This window comes from Pipistrellus hanaki (assembly GCF_964339955.1).
Source record: "Pipistrellus hanaki genome assembly, chromosome: 13".
Taxonomy (NCBI): domain Eukaryota; kingdom Metazoa; phylum Chordata; class Mammalia; order Chiroptera; family Vespertilionidae; genus Pipistrellus; species Pipistrellus hanaki.
The window spans coordinates 35847798-35867201 of record NC_140515.1 but is presented as its reverse complement, the minus strand read 5'-3'; the positions used below and the strand labels follow the sequence as shown (position 1 = coordinate 35867201).

The 19404-nt window shown below is 37.5% G+C and overlaps 1 protein-coding gene across 3 annotated transcripts in view; it reads right to left on the bottom strand.

The window, feature by feature from the left end:
- TOPBP1 (DNA topoisomerase II binding protein 1) overlaps positions 1-19404 on the bottom strand; it is a 48958-nt gene that overhangs the window by 20198 nt on the left and 9356 nt on the right. For 2 of the 3 annotated variants that reach the window (XM_084902115.1, XM_084902117.1), the window contains 8 exons: positions 17969-18148; positions 17088-17257; positions 14879-15042; positions 14482-14729; positions 6188-6534; positions 5378-5550; positions 3180-3388; positions 1219-1505 (listed from right to left, as the gene is read on the bottom strand). In XM_084902115.1, coding sequence (XP_084758241.1) covers positions 1219-1505; positions 3180-3388; positions 5378-5550; positions 6188-6534; positions 14482-14729; positions 14879-15042; positions 17088-17257; positions 17969-18148 — 1778 coding nt within the window. The remainder of the gene's footprint in view (positions 1-1218; positions 1506-3179; positions 3389-5377; positions 5551-6187; positions 6535-14481; positions 14730-14878; positions 15043-17087; positions 17258-17968; positions 18149-19404) is intronic. The other variant, XM_084902116.1, reaches the window with a different exon arrangement.

The following is a 19404-nucleotide window of genomic DNA, read 5'->3' as shown; positions in this document are numbered from 1 at the left end:
TAAATGCAGATAACTGGCTCAGTGGTTTGGCGTCTACCTATGAACCAGGAGGTCACAGTTCGGTTCCCGGTCAGGGCACATGCCCGGGTTGCTAGCTCCTTCCTCAGTGTGGTGCGTGCAAGAGGCAGCTGATCAATGATTCCCTCACGTTATATTTCTTTCTCTCACCCTCTCCCCCTCCTCTCTGGATCGAAAAATAAATAAATGGAGTTTCTTATTACTGTCAAATTCATATGAATTTTTATTTTCATTTGGGGTATGATATAGTTAGAAAGGTTTCCTCACATTGAATTATTTAAAAATAAACTCATGGTCTGTACTAGAGTTTTTATGCCTTCATATCTTGTGTTTAAGTATCTGATCCTCTGCTATTTATTCTGATGTGAGGTTCTGAAGTCTCATATTCCTACTGATTTCTCAGTTGTCTGATTGAAATACACCACTTATTACATAATAAATTTTATCTATGGGGTGTAATCTTGTGCATTAATTTGATAATTCATGTGACAATAACTGCTTCAATTACTGCGAATTTGTTTCAATAACTAGAATTAGTTCCTATCCTCCATTATTCTTTTCGGATTTTTAATACTACAGTAAAACTTCAATATAACAAACTAATTGGGACGAGGGCATGTCCTTATAGCTGAAAGTCCGTTACATAACAAAGTAGGTTTTCCGAACGTGTATGTTAAAGAATTGACAATCTAAGGGAAAAGAGGTCAGTACCCCTGACTAAATAGTCCAGTACTGCATGCCTTAAAAATTCTGTGGCTATGGCACACAATTGAAAAATCACTGCTCTAAAAAATGAAAGCTTTAAAAGTGTTTTGTAACTTTACAGAAACTTTCAGAACCACCAACTTTCCTCTGCAAGGTATCTAAAAAGAGGTCTAAATGACTGAAAATATTTCATCTATTTTCCTGCCTACTAATATTACTTAATTTACTACTCAGATTCTATGAACTATGAGACCTTAGAGATCATCTACGTATATTCCATCATTTTATGGAAATAATGAAGCCCAAAGAGCTCCTGATTTCACACTATCTCTTTCTCTGTTACCAACCACAGGTACAAACTGGGACTCTACTCAATAATATGCACCTACTTGCCAACATCTTTGGAAAATTTACTGTAAGCATTAGAGGTGATGCAGAATATGGTGCTTAAACTATGAAACTGTCAATTCCAGGACCATTTTCTAGAAACCTTACCTTTACATCAAAGGAAGGCTTGAAGAGTTTGTCCTTGGACAGGAATTTCGATGGCGTGTCCAGGTCTAACGAGGGCTCCTTCTGCAGCGGCTGAGCTGCGGGCGCGGGCTGTGGGGCCTGCCCGGTGTGCTGCGAGATCACAGCTCGGAAAGCTTTACTCTGAAAGCGGTTCATATCTAACGGAGTCACAGCTGCTTTCCTGTGAGTTTCCAGGCTCGTGGCCGGATGCTCCGGAGCATCTGAGTTTAGATTCTCCCCATTTGTTATTTCAGTTTCTAAGCTTTGCTCTGGAGATTTGAAAAGAAGCAAATGTGAGCCACTAATGTCAACTGTTTTTTCTCTAAAGAGGCACATGTGAGATTTTTACCTTACCGTTAATTTTTATGCAAATTCTCAAGTATACTTTAAATCACAAAGTTATATACCTACTTTTTATAGAAACTGACCAGATGATGTATTAAAATATGTTGAGTTAACCCTAACTGGTCTGGCTCAGTGGATAGTTAGCCTACTGACTGAAGGGTCCCGGGTTTGATTCCAGTCAAGGGCACTTGCCCAGGTTACAGGCTTGATCCCCAGTAAGGGGCGTGCATGAGGCAGCCAATCACTGATTCTCTCTCATCACTGATGTCTGTCTGTCTGTCTCTGTCTGTCTATCTCTCTCTTTCCTCCTCCTCCTCCTCTCCCCCTTACTTCCTCTCTGAAACAAAAAAAAAAGTATTAAAGAAAAAGCCCAGCTGGTTTGGCTCAGTGGATGGAGCATGGGCCTGCGAACTGAAGGGTCCTGGGGTTCAATTCTGGTCAGGGGCACATGCCCGGAGAGTGGGCTTAGTCCCTAGGAGGGGGCATGTAGGAGGCAGCCAATCAATGATTCTTTTATCATAGATGTTTCTATATTTCCCTCTCCCTTTCTCTCTGAAATAAAATAAAAACTAATCCTCTTAAAAAAAAAAATGTTGAGTTAGACAAGCACATTAACTGAAATAATAAAATCAGATTTACCATTTCAGCCTGTTGTAACTTGAAAACTTCTCAGTAAACTTCACAATTTGCCAAAATATTAAATGTCATCGTAATCATTGGCAGAATAAAGAAAATTCTAATTACATGTACTCAGAGTTAGCAAGTAGTGAAGTTTCTGGAAGTCCTTAATGAAATTTTAATATGACTAAAACATCACTTTGCCTCAAATGGAAAATTTCTAGGCTGTCTAGTAAGTAATGGCTCTGAGAGCTGTTCCCAAGCTGCTGAATTGTCTGAAGTTTGTCCAGGGAGGGACCCTACCATCTTATAGGAGGTTGGCTACTGGGTCCTTCCACCCGCCTCCTCCTGTTTTCCAACATTTAACAAACACATTAGATGGCTACTCAATGCCAGGCTCAATGCTAGCCGAAGGAAACACAATGCCCAAGACATGCATATTCCTTGCTTTTCAGAGCTTACAGTGGAGTAAACTAGAGCTATAAAGGGGGTAATACAGGGTGTGATGGCAAGACAAAGGCCAGACTTGGTGAGCAAGGAAGGCTTCCCAGAGAAAGTGACATCCAAGCTGAGAACTGAAAGATAAAGAGGAACGGGCAGGAGGTGGGCTAGGGAAAACAGAGTCCGAAGATGAGGAGAGAGAACACTAATTACAGTGTGTCCGTATGAGCCACAGAAGGGACACGGAAAAGGGATCAAGACGCACATCTTTAGGCTTAAACTCTGAGCCCCTAGAACGCTCCTATATTGTTGTGCACCTGCTACTTTCAGACAGTGCCTACACTTGCTAGTACAATTAAAAATTAAACATTTGTGCTATGAACACACATTTATTTTTCCACCCAATAATGAATAAAAAGTGGCTCACTGTGCCCATTGTGAAAAGTAGAAATCAATGACCTTACCTAAAAATAAGCTCTGACACCCAGAAACCATCTAACTGTAAAATCATTTATGTATAAAAGAACAAAAGCATTAACCTTTAGTTGAATTTTCAATCAGAAAATGGTTTTCAGTCGCTCTCCTTCCCAGTCTAGCAGTCTCCAACAGCCATGCTATAGTAACCGCTGGTAAATTCCACTTCTTGGAAGCTTCATATTTAGAACCACTTGGTTCTTTCAACACAAGATGTGTACTAGCAAACATGCCTTTCTTTGCATTGGATTTACGAACAAAGAATTCTTGAACACTAAAAGTTGTATTTAAAGAAAAGCAAATGGTCATATACACGATTAGACAACAAACTAAGAATGAAGTTTCTAACACAACAGTGTTGTCAGAGTTCTATGTATAAATACTGATTAAAAGTCAGTTCTATATCTTAAATAAAAATGTATTCCTACAATTAAACTTTTTTATAAAAAACATAAGCAAATTAATTAAACTAGACTTTCAAGAAATAACCAAAAAAATTGCCTCCTTTGTTAGTCATCACCCACCCACCTTGTCCTTTCCCCCCAAAAAGGGGCATGAACACCTAGAGGAGCAAAGAAAAGTGTAAGAGTAACATTATATATTTCAGCCAATTATAGCTGCTCAAGGGGAAATGGTGAACAACATAGACTGATGGACAAGAGATAAGGAACCATGGGTCAGATTGTTGGATCTCAAAGGGAGGGTGGGGATAAAAGGGAGTGATCAAACAAAGGACTTGTGAGCATACATATGAGCCTAACCAGTGGTTAAGGACAATTGGAGGTGGGTACTTGAGGGGGGAGGGGTAGGGGATTGGAATGAGGGGTTGAGGACAAATATGTGATACCTTAATCAATAAAGAAATTAAAAAAATAAAAATAAATAAAAAATAAATGCATATTGCTAGACTGAACTTCAATGATTAAATTTTAAAGAATTTTTTTAGTTTTTAAGTCAAATATTTAGTATTTCAGTTATCTTTTTTTGCTATTTGAATAAAGTCATCATATACTTTTAAAAATAAAAACAAACAAAAAAACACCAAACAACTGCTCAAAGCATTTTCACATATAATCTCATTTGATCCTCTCAATACTTGTAAAATACCAATTATTGTACAAAATATTGTAAAGATACAACCTGGGAAAAGATGAGAAATTAATGACTTGCTTAAAGTCACAGAATAGTAAACCTGAGAATGTGGGGGCAGAAACGGAAGTCTACCACTTGAGGTATAAACAGAATTCAATCATTTCTTTTATGACTTCTGGGTTTTATGTTCAACTTCCCCACTTTTAAAATTTAACATTCTACAGTTTTCCCTAGTATTTTCATTTTCCACATCCAACCCACTGATCCATGAAGTCTATTGTCACATTATTTTCTACAATTTCATTTTTTCAAGGAGCACTGTGCTGTTTAATGTAATTCAAATACAGAATACAGCAGAAAAGGAAACAGACAATTCAATAAATTATAAAGCTGGCCACCACCAATGTCAGAAGAAAAATCTCTTGCTAGCCACTTCAGAACCTTCCAAGGTGCCTTCAGTTACAACCTCCTTTCATCTCTTCTCCATAGTGGCCACTATCGGAATATTTATGGTAACCGTTTCCTTATCTTTCTTTATTCTTACTACATAATGCATCCTCAAACACTACATTTAGTTCAGTTTTGTATCTTTTAGCTTATACATTCCTTCTTATTCCCATTTAACATTTGCATTTCTGGCTAAAATAATGCTTAGATAAGCAAGCAGTATTCAATAAAGGAACATATCAGCTTTAAATACTCCCTTTCCTGGCAGATAAGCATTAATGTCTCTAGTCTTTTTTTTTTTTTCCTAATATATTTTATTGATTTTTTACAGAGAGGAAAGGAGAGGGATAGAGAGTTAGAAACATCGATGAGAGAGAATCATAGGTCAGCTGCCTCTGCACACCCTGTACTGGGGATGTGCCCGCAACCAAGGTACATGCCCTTGACCGGAATCGAACCTGGGACCCTTCAGTCCGCAGGCCGACGCTCTATCCACTGAGCCAAACCGGTTTCGGCATGTCTCTAGTCTTAATGTCAGCCAGGCATCCACTTGGTACACTCTCCCTTCTCCCTTTGAGCCATCACATAGATACACTGCACACTACCCATACTAGGGGTAAATATTATAAAGACGCGCAGCCAAATTCTAATTTGAATGCTTTCCAATAAGTCAAAACAAACAAAAGTACATCAAGACAGTAAATACACTAAAAAAATTACATACCTTGCTCCAAGGAACTTTGCTAAGAATGTCAATGAATCCTTTTCTGCTCCCACACACTGGCTGAAGGAAATAACACAATCCTCTAAAGGAGTCATTCCTGCCATTACTGGGATTGGCTTGAAGAGAGGACTTGACTTGGGATCCATTAAAGTCTGATACTCTATACAAGTTACCTTAAAAACAAGAGAAACAACATCAACCTGAAATAAGCAACCAGTGGCTAACACTGTTTCAGTTATAGCAGCAGTAATTTTGGTTTAGATGAAAAGCAACTTTAACATAAACTTGTGTATGCTCATTCTCATTATATTTTAAATAACATGTAAAGAAATATGTCAATTTGTTAAATATTACATTATGAAATATTAAGAATATTAAATTCAGTCAGGCTTATTGAAGTTATTGAATATTGTTTCAAATTTGATTTCTTTCAATGTATTAGTTTATAATTTTTCCTCTCTAAATTCTTGAAAAGTTAAAAAAAAAAAAATCAATGCTGAAATTACCAGTGATAAGCCAACAAGATGGAATACAAAAGTGCATGTCATGCTTTGGTTGTGAGAAAACCAGGAAAATTGTATGAGATGACCTGGAGTAACTCCCTAACAAGAAATGTTGCTGCTTTGGTCCCTGGGAAACAATAATCTCTACCAGGATTAAGACCCAGAAGCTTGAATATTTTCATATTTTACCACTTCCTTTGCTAAAAGAAGACCCAGTCACTCACTGCCCATACCAGAACACCAATTTACCTAAATTGAACTGATAAATAAACATGAACACTCTCAGCATTCATATGTATTGTCTTACCAGCCACGTATTTGTAACAACTTCTCCCACAGTTGCTTCTATTTCAGACCCCAGCAGAGGAACAACAGCATAATCGGCAACAATTCTGCTCTGAAGGGATACAATTGTTCCAGCATTTTCTCTTATGGTAGTTGCAATGTTAGACTCATTTTCATTATTAAAACCCAAAACAAGGAAACTCTTTTGGCTGAATAACCCTTCTTCAGTAATAACTGTGGAGTAATCAGGGGGGGCGTGACTGACAGAAGACTGGTTTTCTTCTTGCAGAGAAATGTGAGTAGAATCATTACTGGGCTCAGCATGAGTGATGTCATTCAAGGCCCCAACTTCAGACTTTGCAGCTTCAACTGGAAGAGAAAAAGGAATGTTTTCTAACAGATAGTTTATCTTATAAAGTTACTTTCTAGCAAGGATATTAAAGATAACAGTCTGAGAATTGTGACTACCCTTAAAAACTAAGGCTTCAATAAGTACACAAATGCATAAAGTATACGATACCACCCCATCTTCTGGATTATCAAGAGTGTTATTAGTATTACCATATTTCATCAGGAAGGTTATCAGTAATCATGTTATCATTCTAAGTACTCCTAGCATACTAGAGACTCTAATTAGTTGAGAATTATGAAACTAATTATCCCAAAGTATGTCTTAGTTCCAAAACTGGTTTAGATAATTCTCATTAGAGAGTATATCATTAAAGAAAAAACAGAAGTTAACAGGCCTAAAATAGTCAAGCCATTTACATAGAAATAACTGTACAAATGTAATAAGAGAACTATGGTTACTTCTCTTTTACAAATTCCTAAAATGTTTTATATTGAAACTAGAGGCCCAATAATGCACGCCTCTGCCTCGGGGTCTCCCCCCCATGGCTTCGTCTGGTCTTAATTAGCATATTACACTTTAATTATAGAAGATTGGAGCTACTACTTAGCTTCTATTTCTTAAGAGAACTGATCAAGGCCCCAAACGATCTTAACTTCTTTTTAAGATTAAGGTGCCTGACAGATGGGTAGTAAAAGAAAAAAGACATAGCTATATAAAAGTATAAATGTCAGTCACTAAAATACGCAGTCCCCTAGTATGCAATAAACATTGTCGGATCAAGGGTAAAAGTTTAAGAGGTAAAAACTTAGTGCGTTTTTGAAAACTCTAGTGGTGCCACGCTGGAAGGTTAACATTTTACAGTAGGAATCAGCAAACTACAGCCTAGGGGCCAAAATGGGCCTCTCACAGTCTGTAGGTTAAGAATGGTTTTTATAGTAAAAAAAAAAAAATGATTGTAAAAACAGAATACGTGATAAGAGAGAAAATGGCTGGCAAAGCGTAAAGTACTTACACCATCTGACCTTTGACAAAAACGGTTTGCTAACCCCTGCTATATGGGATTCAAGCAAGACTGGAAGCTATTCAAGGATTCTTCATTTATTCATTTTCCCCAGCACTGTGCACAAGTGTTTTACATGCATGTAATTATGCTCATGATACTCTGGGGTTGGCACTATTAGTGTATCTATACCCTTTCTCCAAGCGAAACTCAGGCTTAAAAAGGTTATGTAACTTGCCTGAAGTCAGTTATTAAGTGGCAAAAGTGATATAAACCATTATCTGTGTGGCTCCAGAATCCATAACATTATTATAATGGCATCTTCTTATTTCTATTCTCATTTCAAATAGACCATTAAATTTTTTACTATTAAACTAGTCACTGCCATACGTATATACTAGCAAATATGTTATATATAAACATATAGCTTATTCCTACAGAATGAAATTAATTAAATTGCTCTTTTGGCACTCTGAAGAAGTATAGTTTTGTCTAGACATTTACTGACCAGCTCAGGAGACTCTTTGATACTCAATTACATACTATAATGAATAAAAAGGATAACAGTATATGTTTATAATTTATGGAGATATATGAGGATAAGTAACCTTAGCTGGAAATAAAGGTGACATGATAGTATAAAACATTCTGCAAAGTAGTTTTTTAATAGTTATTCTTGTTTTAAAAAAATATGCTTTTATTGATTTCAGAGAGTGAAAACATCAATGATGAGAGAGAATCACTATTCGGCTGCCTCCCCAATACCCCATACTTAGGACTGAGCCCAAAGCCCAGGTATGTACTCTGACCGGGAATCGAACTGTGACCTCCTGGTTTATAGATAAATGCTCAACCACTGCACCACACCAGCCCAGCCAGAAACCATTTTTGACCAGTTAAATAACCATGCTCCTATCTTCTAGGACCAGCTCTCACATCAATGCTTCTCTCCTTCTCTCTTCCTTCTCTCTCTAAAAAAGCTTTTTAAAAGCAGATACAGAGACTATGAAGCTGCCTCAGGAGCAAGAACTGTCATAGAAAAATGGGACAAAATAAAAAAAAAAGGTGGTAGACTATAATAAAAATATATCACAAATAACAATAAAGGTAAATCAGTCAAATTTACTGTTAAAAAAAAGTCAGTTATACTAAATGCTGATCCATAGCAGGCAGGGATTAATATCAAGCAAAATGGACTTTAAGTTTAAAAAAACTTCAAAATACATAAACTAAATTTGAAATTCTGACACATGCTAAAACATAAATGAATCTTTTCTTTTTGACAAACTATTTTTAAAAATTGGTATGGAAGCAAATGTACAAAAAGACTTGTACACTTTTGTAAAGAAAATTGGAGTCTAGCCGAAGCCAGTTTGGCTGAGTGGTAGAGCGTCGGTCTGCGGACTGAAAGGTCCCAGGTTCGATTCCGGTCAAGGGCATGTACCTTGGTTGCGGGCACATCCCCAGTAGGGAGTGTGCAAGAGGCAGCTGGTCGATGTTTCTCTCTCACTGAGGCTTCTAGCTCTCTATCTCTCTCCCTTTCTCTCTGTTAAAAATCAATAAAATATATTAAAAAAAAAAAAAAGAAAGAAAAAAGAAAATTGGAGTCTTAATTTCAAATAGCCAAACACATTGCAAGACTATTATAATAAGACAGTTTACCAGTGTGGGATCTCAATAGAACAGAATGGAAAGCCTAAACAGATCCCCACCTAACAACTTTAAAATGACAGAGGCAGTAGTGCTAACTAGTGGAGAAACAATGGACTATTTAATAACAAGTATTAAAAACAAATGATGATCCACATGGATAAAATACAATTTGAAAAGTTCACATCAAATACAAAAATCAACTCCACATGGAATGAAGATATGTGAAAAAGCAAAAGCTTAAGACTTCTAAGATATATATAAGGAATAACTTTTTTTAAAAAATATATATATATATATATATATTTAAATATATTTTATTGATTTTGTACAGAGAGGAAGGGAGAGAGATAGAGAGTTAGAAACATCGATGAGAGAGAGTCATCGATCAGTTGCCTCTTGCACACCCCCTACTGGGGATATGCCCGCAACCAAGGTACATGCCCTTGACCGGAATCGAACCCGGGTCCCTTCAGTCCCCAAGCCGACGCTCTATCCACTGAGCTAAACCGGTCCCGGCTATAAGGAATAACTTAACAGTGGTACTCGAAGGCTGTTCTGCCTCAAAGCAGCTTAGGGTCTCAAGGCGGAAAGAACCAAACACCAAGTGGTGGGGAGAGGTCTGAAATACAAAAGTACCTGAACTTTCTAGGGCCAGGATGTGGGCCACACAACAGCAGGGGGCACTACTAACACAGACCACCTGTAAGTCCGCCCCTTGACAGAGTAACATGGCAACTCCTCTTGGGAGGACAGTAGTCATAAGTCCATCAATTAAAATGCCTAGTGTTCTGCCCTAGCTGGCTTGGATCAGTGGATAGGGCGTCCGCCTGAGAACTGGAGGGTCCCGGGTTCGATTCCCTCGAAGTAAAGGGCACATGGTCGGGCTGCAGCCTCTATCCCCAGTAGGGGGCGTGAAGGAGACAGCCGATCAATGATTCTCTCTCATCATTGATATTTCTATCTCTATCTCTATCTCCCTTCCTCTCTGAAATCAATAAAAATATTTTTTTAAAAGCCTAGTGTTCTGTTTAAGAAAACGGTAATGTGATTAAATGACAATAGAAATAAAAGCAATGTAAAAAAGAAGTAACTTTATGACTCAGGGTAGGAAAACTTAAATAAAATAGAAAAACACAACCACAAAAAAAAAATAGATAGAAAAATTCAACTACCTTAAAATATTATGGCCTAAAAAATAAAAATATTATGGCCAAATAGCACTCAAAATGACAATGAGATCTTACTTTACATCCGTCAAACTGGCAGAAATGTCAAGCTTACAAGAAATACTAAATATTGAAAGTATGTTCAACAGGAACCCTTACTATCATTCTAGTGTGAAGTGGTAAACAAATACAAAGCAATTTGCATTATATAAATACATATCCCATGAATCAACCACGCCCACCTTAGAAAAATTCTTGCTCATGTGCAGAAACATGCATAAGAACAATCTCAGTAGTATTGTTTGTAGTGGCAAAGAAAAGATCATAAAAATGCCCATAAGTGGGAAAATGGCTACATTATAGTGTGCTCATATAGCAGTGTGGTATTTTCTTAGTACTTGGATCAGATGAATATCTCACATTTAGAGAAAGAAAGTAGAAAGGAGTACATACCATCTATCATTTAAGCTAAAATACATACAAAATGAGCAGTGTATATATGTTGTTTACACAGGCTGTAAACTATAAAAAGATGGGGAGGAATTCACAGGCATAGAATATTTTCTTTTATTAAAGCTAGATATACAGTTACTAATCATATTATTCTTTATATCTTTTTGGATGTATTAAATCTTTTTTTCTTTTTTAAGGAGATGTTAACTACTCTTCAGTGGCAATTTCCCTACCACACTGAGAATACCCACTGAGGTGGCAGTAGTCCACAGTATAGCACTGTCTGCACTAAAACCACAATAACCCAGTAAGAGATTTTTGTTACAAGGTTAAAACGTTATAAAATAGTCACAGGGATATAAAGTACAACATACGGACTATAGACAATATCAATATAGCGATGCATGGTGCAGATGGATACTTGAAAGACTGGGGGTAACCGGCTGGCATGGCACAGTGATTGAGCATCAACCTACAAACCTGGAGGTCCCGGTTCAATTCCCAGTCAGGGCACATGCCCGGGTTGCTGGCTCAATCCCTACTGTGGGGCATGAAGGAGGCAGCTGATCAATGGTTCTCTCTCATCGTTGATGTTTCTCTCTTCTTCTCCCTTACTCTCTGAAATCAATTTAAAAGAGAGAGAGAGATTCGGGCATCATTATGTAAAGTATGATTGTCTAAACACTATACTGTACACCTGAAACTAATACAAAATATTGGATGTATTATAAACTATAATTAAAAAATAAAACTTGAGCCGGGACCGGTTTGGCTCAGTGGATAGAGCGTCGGCTTGCGGACTGAAAGGTCCCGGGTTTGATTCCGGTCAAGGGCATGTACTTTGGTTGCGGGCAAATCCCCAGTGGAGGGTGTGCAGGAGGCAGCTAGTCGATGTTTCTCTCTCATCAATGTTTCTAACTCTCTGTCCCTCTCAATTCCTCTCTGTGTAAAATCAATAAAATATATTTTTTAAAAAATAAATAAATAAAAAAAATAAAACTTGAATAGGCCAGAGAATCCAAGATGGCTGCACAGGTAAACACCTAGCCGCACACAACAATTTCAATAAAATACAACTAAAATATAAAATGGACATTACCCAGAACTACAGGAAAGTCGACTGACTGGAAATTCTACAACGAGAAGCAAGGAGAAAAGCAGAAGGAAGAGCGGAGGAGCTGTAAAAGCCTAAGGTACGGAGACACGTTGTGTGTGCGGAGAGGACGGAGTCGGAGAGGAGGGGCAGCTGAGTGCCTGGCTGGCGTTCCCTAGCAGGAAGGAGATTAAAGTTCCGGACTGCCCTGGGCCCCAGTTCCGACTGCTCTGAACCCCAGTTCTAGGCCAGACCCCGGTGACCCAGGCTCAAACAGAGGGAGCTGGGCTGTAAGGCGGAACCCCGGGGGGAGCGGCGAAAGGAGGTCCCGGAGGCATGCACATTGCGCGCAGAGAAGGGACGGTTGGCTGTGCTGCGGGATTGCCCTGGCTGGAAGGAGACTGGGGCTCCAGACTGCTCTGAACGCCACCTCCAACTCCACTTCCAACTGAACTGAACCCCAGTTCCGGGCTCATTGGGGGAGAGACTAGACTGCTTGGTAGCAGGCGAAAATTGAGGGCACCTTTCTCTCAGAGGTGCTTGCAGCAAGTACTGAAGGACCCTGAGACTCAGGAGCCGCAAAGGGCGGGGCTGACGGAAGCCAAAGCTGTAGGCTCCACCCTGGAACACACACCCCCCCCCCCATCAGGGAAGCTGCGAAAATGCCGAGACAAAATAGATCACAAACGAAAGAAATGGAGGACAAAAAGAGTCTGGATATAGAGTTCAAATCTACCCTTATAAGGTTTTTCAAGAATTTCCTAGAAAAGATCGATAAGACCTATGAGGAAATGAAAAGGGATCAACTAGAATTAATAAGGAATCAACAAGAAATGATAAGGGATCAACAAGAAATAAATAATACATTATCTGAAATAAAAAATATTATACAGAGTCTTAAAAACAGAATGGAAGATCGCAAGAATCAAGTCAAAGATTTGGAACATAAAGAGCCAGAAGACAATCCTCCACAGAAGCTAGAAGGCAAGAGAATCCAGAAAATTGAAGATAATTAAGAAACCTCTGGGACAACTTCAAGCGAACCAACATCAGAATTATGGGGGTCCCAGAAGATGAGAGAGAGCAAGATATCGAAAACATACTGAAAGAAATAGTGACAGAAAACTTCCCCCACCTGGTGAAAGAATTAGACTTACAAGTCCAGGAAGCGCACAGAACTCCAAACAAAAGGAATCCAAAGAGGACCACACCAAGACAAATCATAATTAAAACTCCAAGAGCAAAAGACAAAGAGAGAATATTAAAAGCAGCAAGAGCAAAGAAGGTAGTTACCTATAAAGGAGCACCTATACGATTGTCAGCTGATTTCTCAACAGAAACCATGCAGGCCAGATGGGAATGGCAAGAAATATTCAAGGTGATGAATAGTAAGAATCTACAGCCAAAGATAATCTATCCAGCAAAGCTATCACTCAGAATTGAAGGTCAGATAAAGAGCTTTACTAATAAAAAAAAAGCTAAAGGAGTTCATCACTACCAAACCAGAATTATATGAATTGTTGAAGGGGGTTCTTTCAGAAGAGAAAGTAAACAAAGATAAAAATTATGAACAATAAATACGTAACTATCAACAAGTGAATCTAAAAACCAAGGAAATTAAAAAAAAAAATCTGAGGAACAATATTAACTGGTGAATATAACAGAACCAGAGGCATGGAAGGGGAGTGAACTGACGATTCTTGGGAAAAAGGGGAGAGGGGGATGTGGGAAGAGACTGAACATAAACTGTGCACCTATGGATGAGGACAATGGGGAGTGGGGAAAGGGCAGGGGGTGGGGTGGGAACCTGGTGGAGGAGAGCAATGGGGGGGTTGGGGGTGGGGAAGGAACATTTGTAATAATATGAACAATAAAAATTTATTTAAAAAAATTAAAAAAAACCTTCATGCTGTTATAAACTTACACAAACCAAGTGATGCAAATACAAAACAGAACAAAGCGGAGCCCTTGAGTTGAAGAGAGAAAGGGGGTCTGAGGGTTCTTAGCTTTGCCTGCTTAGGAGAAGTAACTAACAGGCTCTCTCCCTCTCAGGCATACATCTTCTAAACGCTAAGGGTCCCCAGGAGGTTTGCAACCAGGGGAGCGATGGGCAGCAGCTGCTTGTCCCAGGCTAACCTCCTGAACTCATTTCCAAGGCCCCCTTTCTCTGACTTTCCAGTGAACCAAACAGCCCTGCCTAGGCTCTCTCTTACTGTTGCGTCTATTTTTTTTGGACCACATTTAGAAATTCTGATCTATTTGGAGTCCCCCCACCCCCTTTTTTTTTAAAGTGTATTTATTTTTATTGGTTTCAGAGAGAAAGAGAGGGAAAGAGATAAAAACATTAATGATGAGAGAAAAATCATTCATCAGCTGCCTCTTGTATGCTCCCTACTGGGCATGTGCCCTGATCGGGAATCTAACCATGACCTCCTGGTTCATGGGTCAATACTCAACCGAGTCACACTGGATGTTTCTATTTGAAGCTCTTCCTTGTTTCACTGTCCCCAGCTTTAATAAAATGTATTCTCAAAATATTTTTAATGCTACTGCTAAAATAGTTACTAATAACTATAAACACTAATCAACTATTTCTTACCGACTGTTGCATTATTATTTACATATTGAGAAAGCAGATCTTCATCAGCTTGCTCATGCTTTTCAGCAGAAGCAAAGTCTTTCTTGGAGAAGCTGTTGTTCTTTTTTAAAAGGACTGTTTTACTTTCAGGTTGATCTGAAACTGGAATTTCCACTGGTTTGTAATTGGCATGGATATATGTCTCTTCAGGAAGCATATAACCTTTACTAAAACATTGCAGCAACCATTTTGCTCCCACTACATGAGGCCTAAAAAATAATGCAGAGGTATATGTTAGATTAAACTGTAAAGACCATAATCCCATTTTCCAATGCAATTTCCAAAATTACATGAACATGCAATTTTAAGAAGCATTATTAAAGAACAGAAATTGCTGTGAATTAAAAACTGACAAAACCTGTGGGCTGATTTATCCCAAAACTGCTTCAATTCATCATCATAATCTCCCACAATAACATGAGTTACATCTTCATTGAGCTGGTTAAAACGAACTCCACCTCCACTGTTAATAAGCCTTCTCAGTTTATCTAGTTTTCTGCCACTAAAACCACAAAGATATATCTGCAAAGAAAGAAAATATTTACTTTAGATTAATGCATGTAAGATGTTTTATTTCTCACAAGTAACACATTACAAATATATATCAAAATCTACTGTGTGTAAATAAAACTCGTGTATGTTTTAAGATATACTGATAGAAAAGAGAGAGAGAAAAAGATATTTGATTTTTTGATTTTTATCACTTCTTCATAATCTCATAGCATTATCCTTCACAGTAGATACTTAGTAATTATTTTGGTGCTTTAAATAAAAGTCAGAATGAAATTATCTTCTGAATATTACTGCATAGCAATTTCTAAAACACAGCTAACTTAAAAATCTTACTACTTGTAAATTTTAAAATAATTATAGAAACAAATGAGTTAAATGTCTGAATTGAGAAAACCTAGGTTGAAATTTTGGTTCGGCTGCCAACGATTACACACCTGACCATGGCAAGTTACTTAGGCTCTTTAAACCAATTTCCTATGCTCTGGTTTCTCTTCAGATAGAATAAATCTTTCGCCTTTTAAACCAATTTCCTTACCTATAAATTGAAGGATTTCCCCCCCCCCACAATTAAACAATAAAATTTAAGTCAAGAGATGAGTACTGCTAATAGGGTGGTGGAGGCCTGGGATGAGGGGTGGGGACGGGATAGAAGGGGCAATGGGGGGAGGGGAGAAAGAGGGATATATATATAAAATACCTTAAACCAGTGGTCGGCAAACTCATTAGTCAACAGAGCCAAATATCAACAGTATAATGACTGAAATTTCTTTTGCGAGCCAAATTTTTTAAACTTAAACTTCTTCTAACGCCACTTCTTCAAAATAGACTCGCCCAGGCCATGGTATTTTGTGGAAGAGCCACACTCAAGGGGCCAAAGAGCTGCATGTGACTCATGAGCCACGGTTTGCCAACCACAGCCTTAAATAATAAAGATTTAAAAATAAATTAAATTTGTGGATAAAACTTACACAAAAACTTATTTTTTTCCTTCATGTTGCCCTAGCCAGTTTCGTTCAATGGACAGAACGAACTGAAGGGTCCCAGGTTCGATTCCTGTCAACATGCCTGGGTTGGGGGTTTGATCCGCAGTAGGGGACTTGCAGGAGGCAGCCGATCAATAATTCTCTCTCATCAATGATGTTTCTATTTCCTTCTCCCCTCCTCTCTGAAATCAATAAAAATCTATTTAAAAAATTTTTTTTTCATGTCTATTTTACATGTGTCTTTTAAAAATTTCTTAACAAATTTATTCCCAACTGCATTTATATCCCAAACTAAATAACCTCCATTACTATATTTTAACAAAAATTAAAAATATATACTTCTATAAATAAAGAATACTTTAGTCATATCTAGAATTAGTAGTCTAGGATAAAAGATTATAAGAAGGTAATTTGCACAATTTCCTTTCTTAATAAAACATGGTTTTTAATCTTTGCTACTTTCTGAGAATAAATGCATAGCCTATTCATTCTACAAGTAGGAATATATTAAGTTTGCACTAAAAATACTGAACAGCCCAGAGATATTAAAGCAGAGGGTGTAATGAAATACAGGCCTTGCAGGAGATGGCTGTTACTTAAGGCCTGTGATTCCAAGCAAGAATTTTAATCCTCTAAGTCTCAGCCTCAGGATAATATCCATTTTAGAGTTAATTGTGGGAATTAAATGAGATTATACACAACACAGTAATAATATGTATGAAGTGATTAGCATAGTGTCTAGCATATTATAAACACTTAAAAAATCTGTTAAGTGGTTCAAGGACTAAGAGATCTCAAAACACAGTAGATAGAAAAGTCTAATGCAGTTTGGAGGGTTCAGAGAAGAGCTGATAACTGCCATGGACTTTGAAGGATGACAGATGAAGGAACATCCCAGGCAGAGGGACCCTGGCAGATAAAGGACGGACAATGGCATACTAAGTGCATCGCTTAGCCAGTGTATAGAGTTTATGCAGAAAAGGAGCAAACACAACTCTGAAGGGTCTTCAAAGTCAGACCAGGAATTAGTGATGTACACTGTCAGTTACTGCATTAGTAATAAAGACATACCCGACAACCATCTAATAAATCTTCAGGTGCTTGAAATGCACTGACATCCAGATTTTCTAGATTTTCAAGTAGAGGCTCCACTTTGCTATTAAGAATGGAATTATATATCGATTCATTTATGCAACTTGCATTGATGTTGGAAATATTGCTGACATCTGAAAGAGTACGACCTATGTATTAAACAAAGATTAATATTTATGAAGGTAAAATAGCTGTGACTACATGTTTTCCTATAGATTAAGTTTTCTGATACACACATGGCTATGAAGAACTTCCAAAATTAAGATTCAAGTGTTTTTACTGAAATCTTGGTGGCAAAATAGGAAAAGGTAAAATAAAACTAAGGCTTATATTTTATTGAAATGAAAATATATTTATTAATAATATGTTACCAACTTTTAATAAAATCTAAACTTGCTGGCTTTAAGGTCCAGTAAGCTAATATAAAAAAAAAAAAAAGTTTATAAACATTTGCTCAATTGCCCAACATGTAACCTACAAACTAGAAATGGTTTTAAATTTTATATGAATATAGATGACCTACAACAACCGCAACAAACTAATAAAAAAAGGAAATGTACTAATAATATCTGCACATCAGTCAAGTTTTTTTAAATTAAAGTTTTATTTTAAGTTTATCTGTTAGTATTCTTAATTTCTTTAAGCATCTTCTTCATTACATCAGGGTATGAAAGTATGCATTCATTATAAAAAAGAAGTATCAGAAGTTCTTAACTAATTTTTCATTCAATTTGGTTCTAATACAATTATGCCAAGAGGCAGAGCAAGAAAAGATGGAATTCCCTACTATATTTCACTGACCCTATTACCAATTCTTACACAGAAAACTGATAGTTTACTTTAATCCCAATGAGACTTACTATTAATTGTGTTGATCTGGCCAACAGGAGTTGAAGTATCAGGCATAGCGTTTGTTTCTGCTCGAGGTTCTGTCTTGTACATGGATTCATCCTGACAAAAACCTTTCTCAACACTATCAAAAAACCACTGTGTGGTCACACAGTGTACATTCCATCGCTTGGCACATTCATATTTTTGACCTATCATGTTCATTAAGAAAGAAAGCAATGCAAATCATTAAACTCTATCTTGGCAGAAATATTCAAATTTATGATAGGTTATTAAAAAATCCACCTGCCGGGACCTGTTTGGCTCAATGGATGGAGCATCGGCTTGGGGACTGAAGGGTCCCGGGTTCGATTCCGGTCAAGGGCATGTGCCTTGGTTGCGGGCATATCCCCAGTGGGGGGTGTGCAAGAGGCAGCTGATCGATGACTCTCTCTCTCGATGTTTCTAACTCTCTATCTCTCCCTTCCTCCTCGCTGTACAAAATCAATAAAATAAAAAAATAAAAAATAAAAAAAAATCCACCTGACACAAAGTCACTAGTAATTAATCTTACTTTTAAATACAGATGCTATGTGAGGAGTAACATCTGTTACAATCTTATATAGAGACAGAGGCAACTGTGGGGTAACTGAAATAATATTACACTTGGTTTGAGTATACCCTCCATCACTTAATTTTAAATAAAATATTTTTATTGATTTTTTACAGAGAGTAAGGGAGAGGGATAGAGAGAAACATTGATGAGAGAGAGAAGCTCTGATCAGCTGTCTCCTGCACCCCCCTCCACTGGGTATGTGCCCGAAACCAAGGTACATGCCCTTGATCAGAATCGAACCTGGGACCCTTGAGTCTGCAAGCCGACGCTTTATCCACTGAGCCACACCAGCTAGAACCACTTAATTTCTTTAAAAATATCATATAGCCCTGGCCAGTGAGGCTTAGGAATTTGGGCCTTGTCCCATGCACTGAAAGGTTGCTGATTCAATTCCTGGTCAAAGCATATGCAGGAGGTAACCGATTGGTGCTTTGCTCTCACATTGATGTTTCTCTCCCTCTCCCTTCCTCTCTCTGTAAAAAAGTCAAAAAAATCTTATAAAACAAACATATATATATAAAACAAACATTTATATATATCCATAAAACCCTTTACTACCTTAAACATATTTTAACACAATGTATTTTGAAGCAGTATCATAGAGAAATTGAGGTCAACATGTAATAAAAAATAACATGAAAACCGTTTTTGTTTTTTTTTACATTCTAGAGAGCCAGGAAATGAGCTATCCTCAGAATCAGAAAATAGCTATAGCAGTTATCAATTTTATTTATAATCATAATATAATTGGGCATACACAAAATTCTGACTTAATTACAATTACCAACTTTAACAATATTATTTAAATTTTATTTCCTATCTAGGTCTGAGTAAAACACTGTATAGATATAA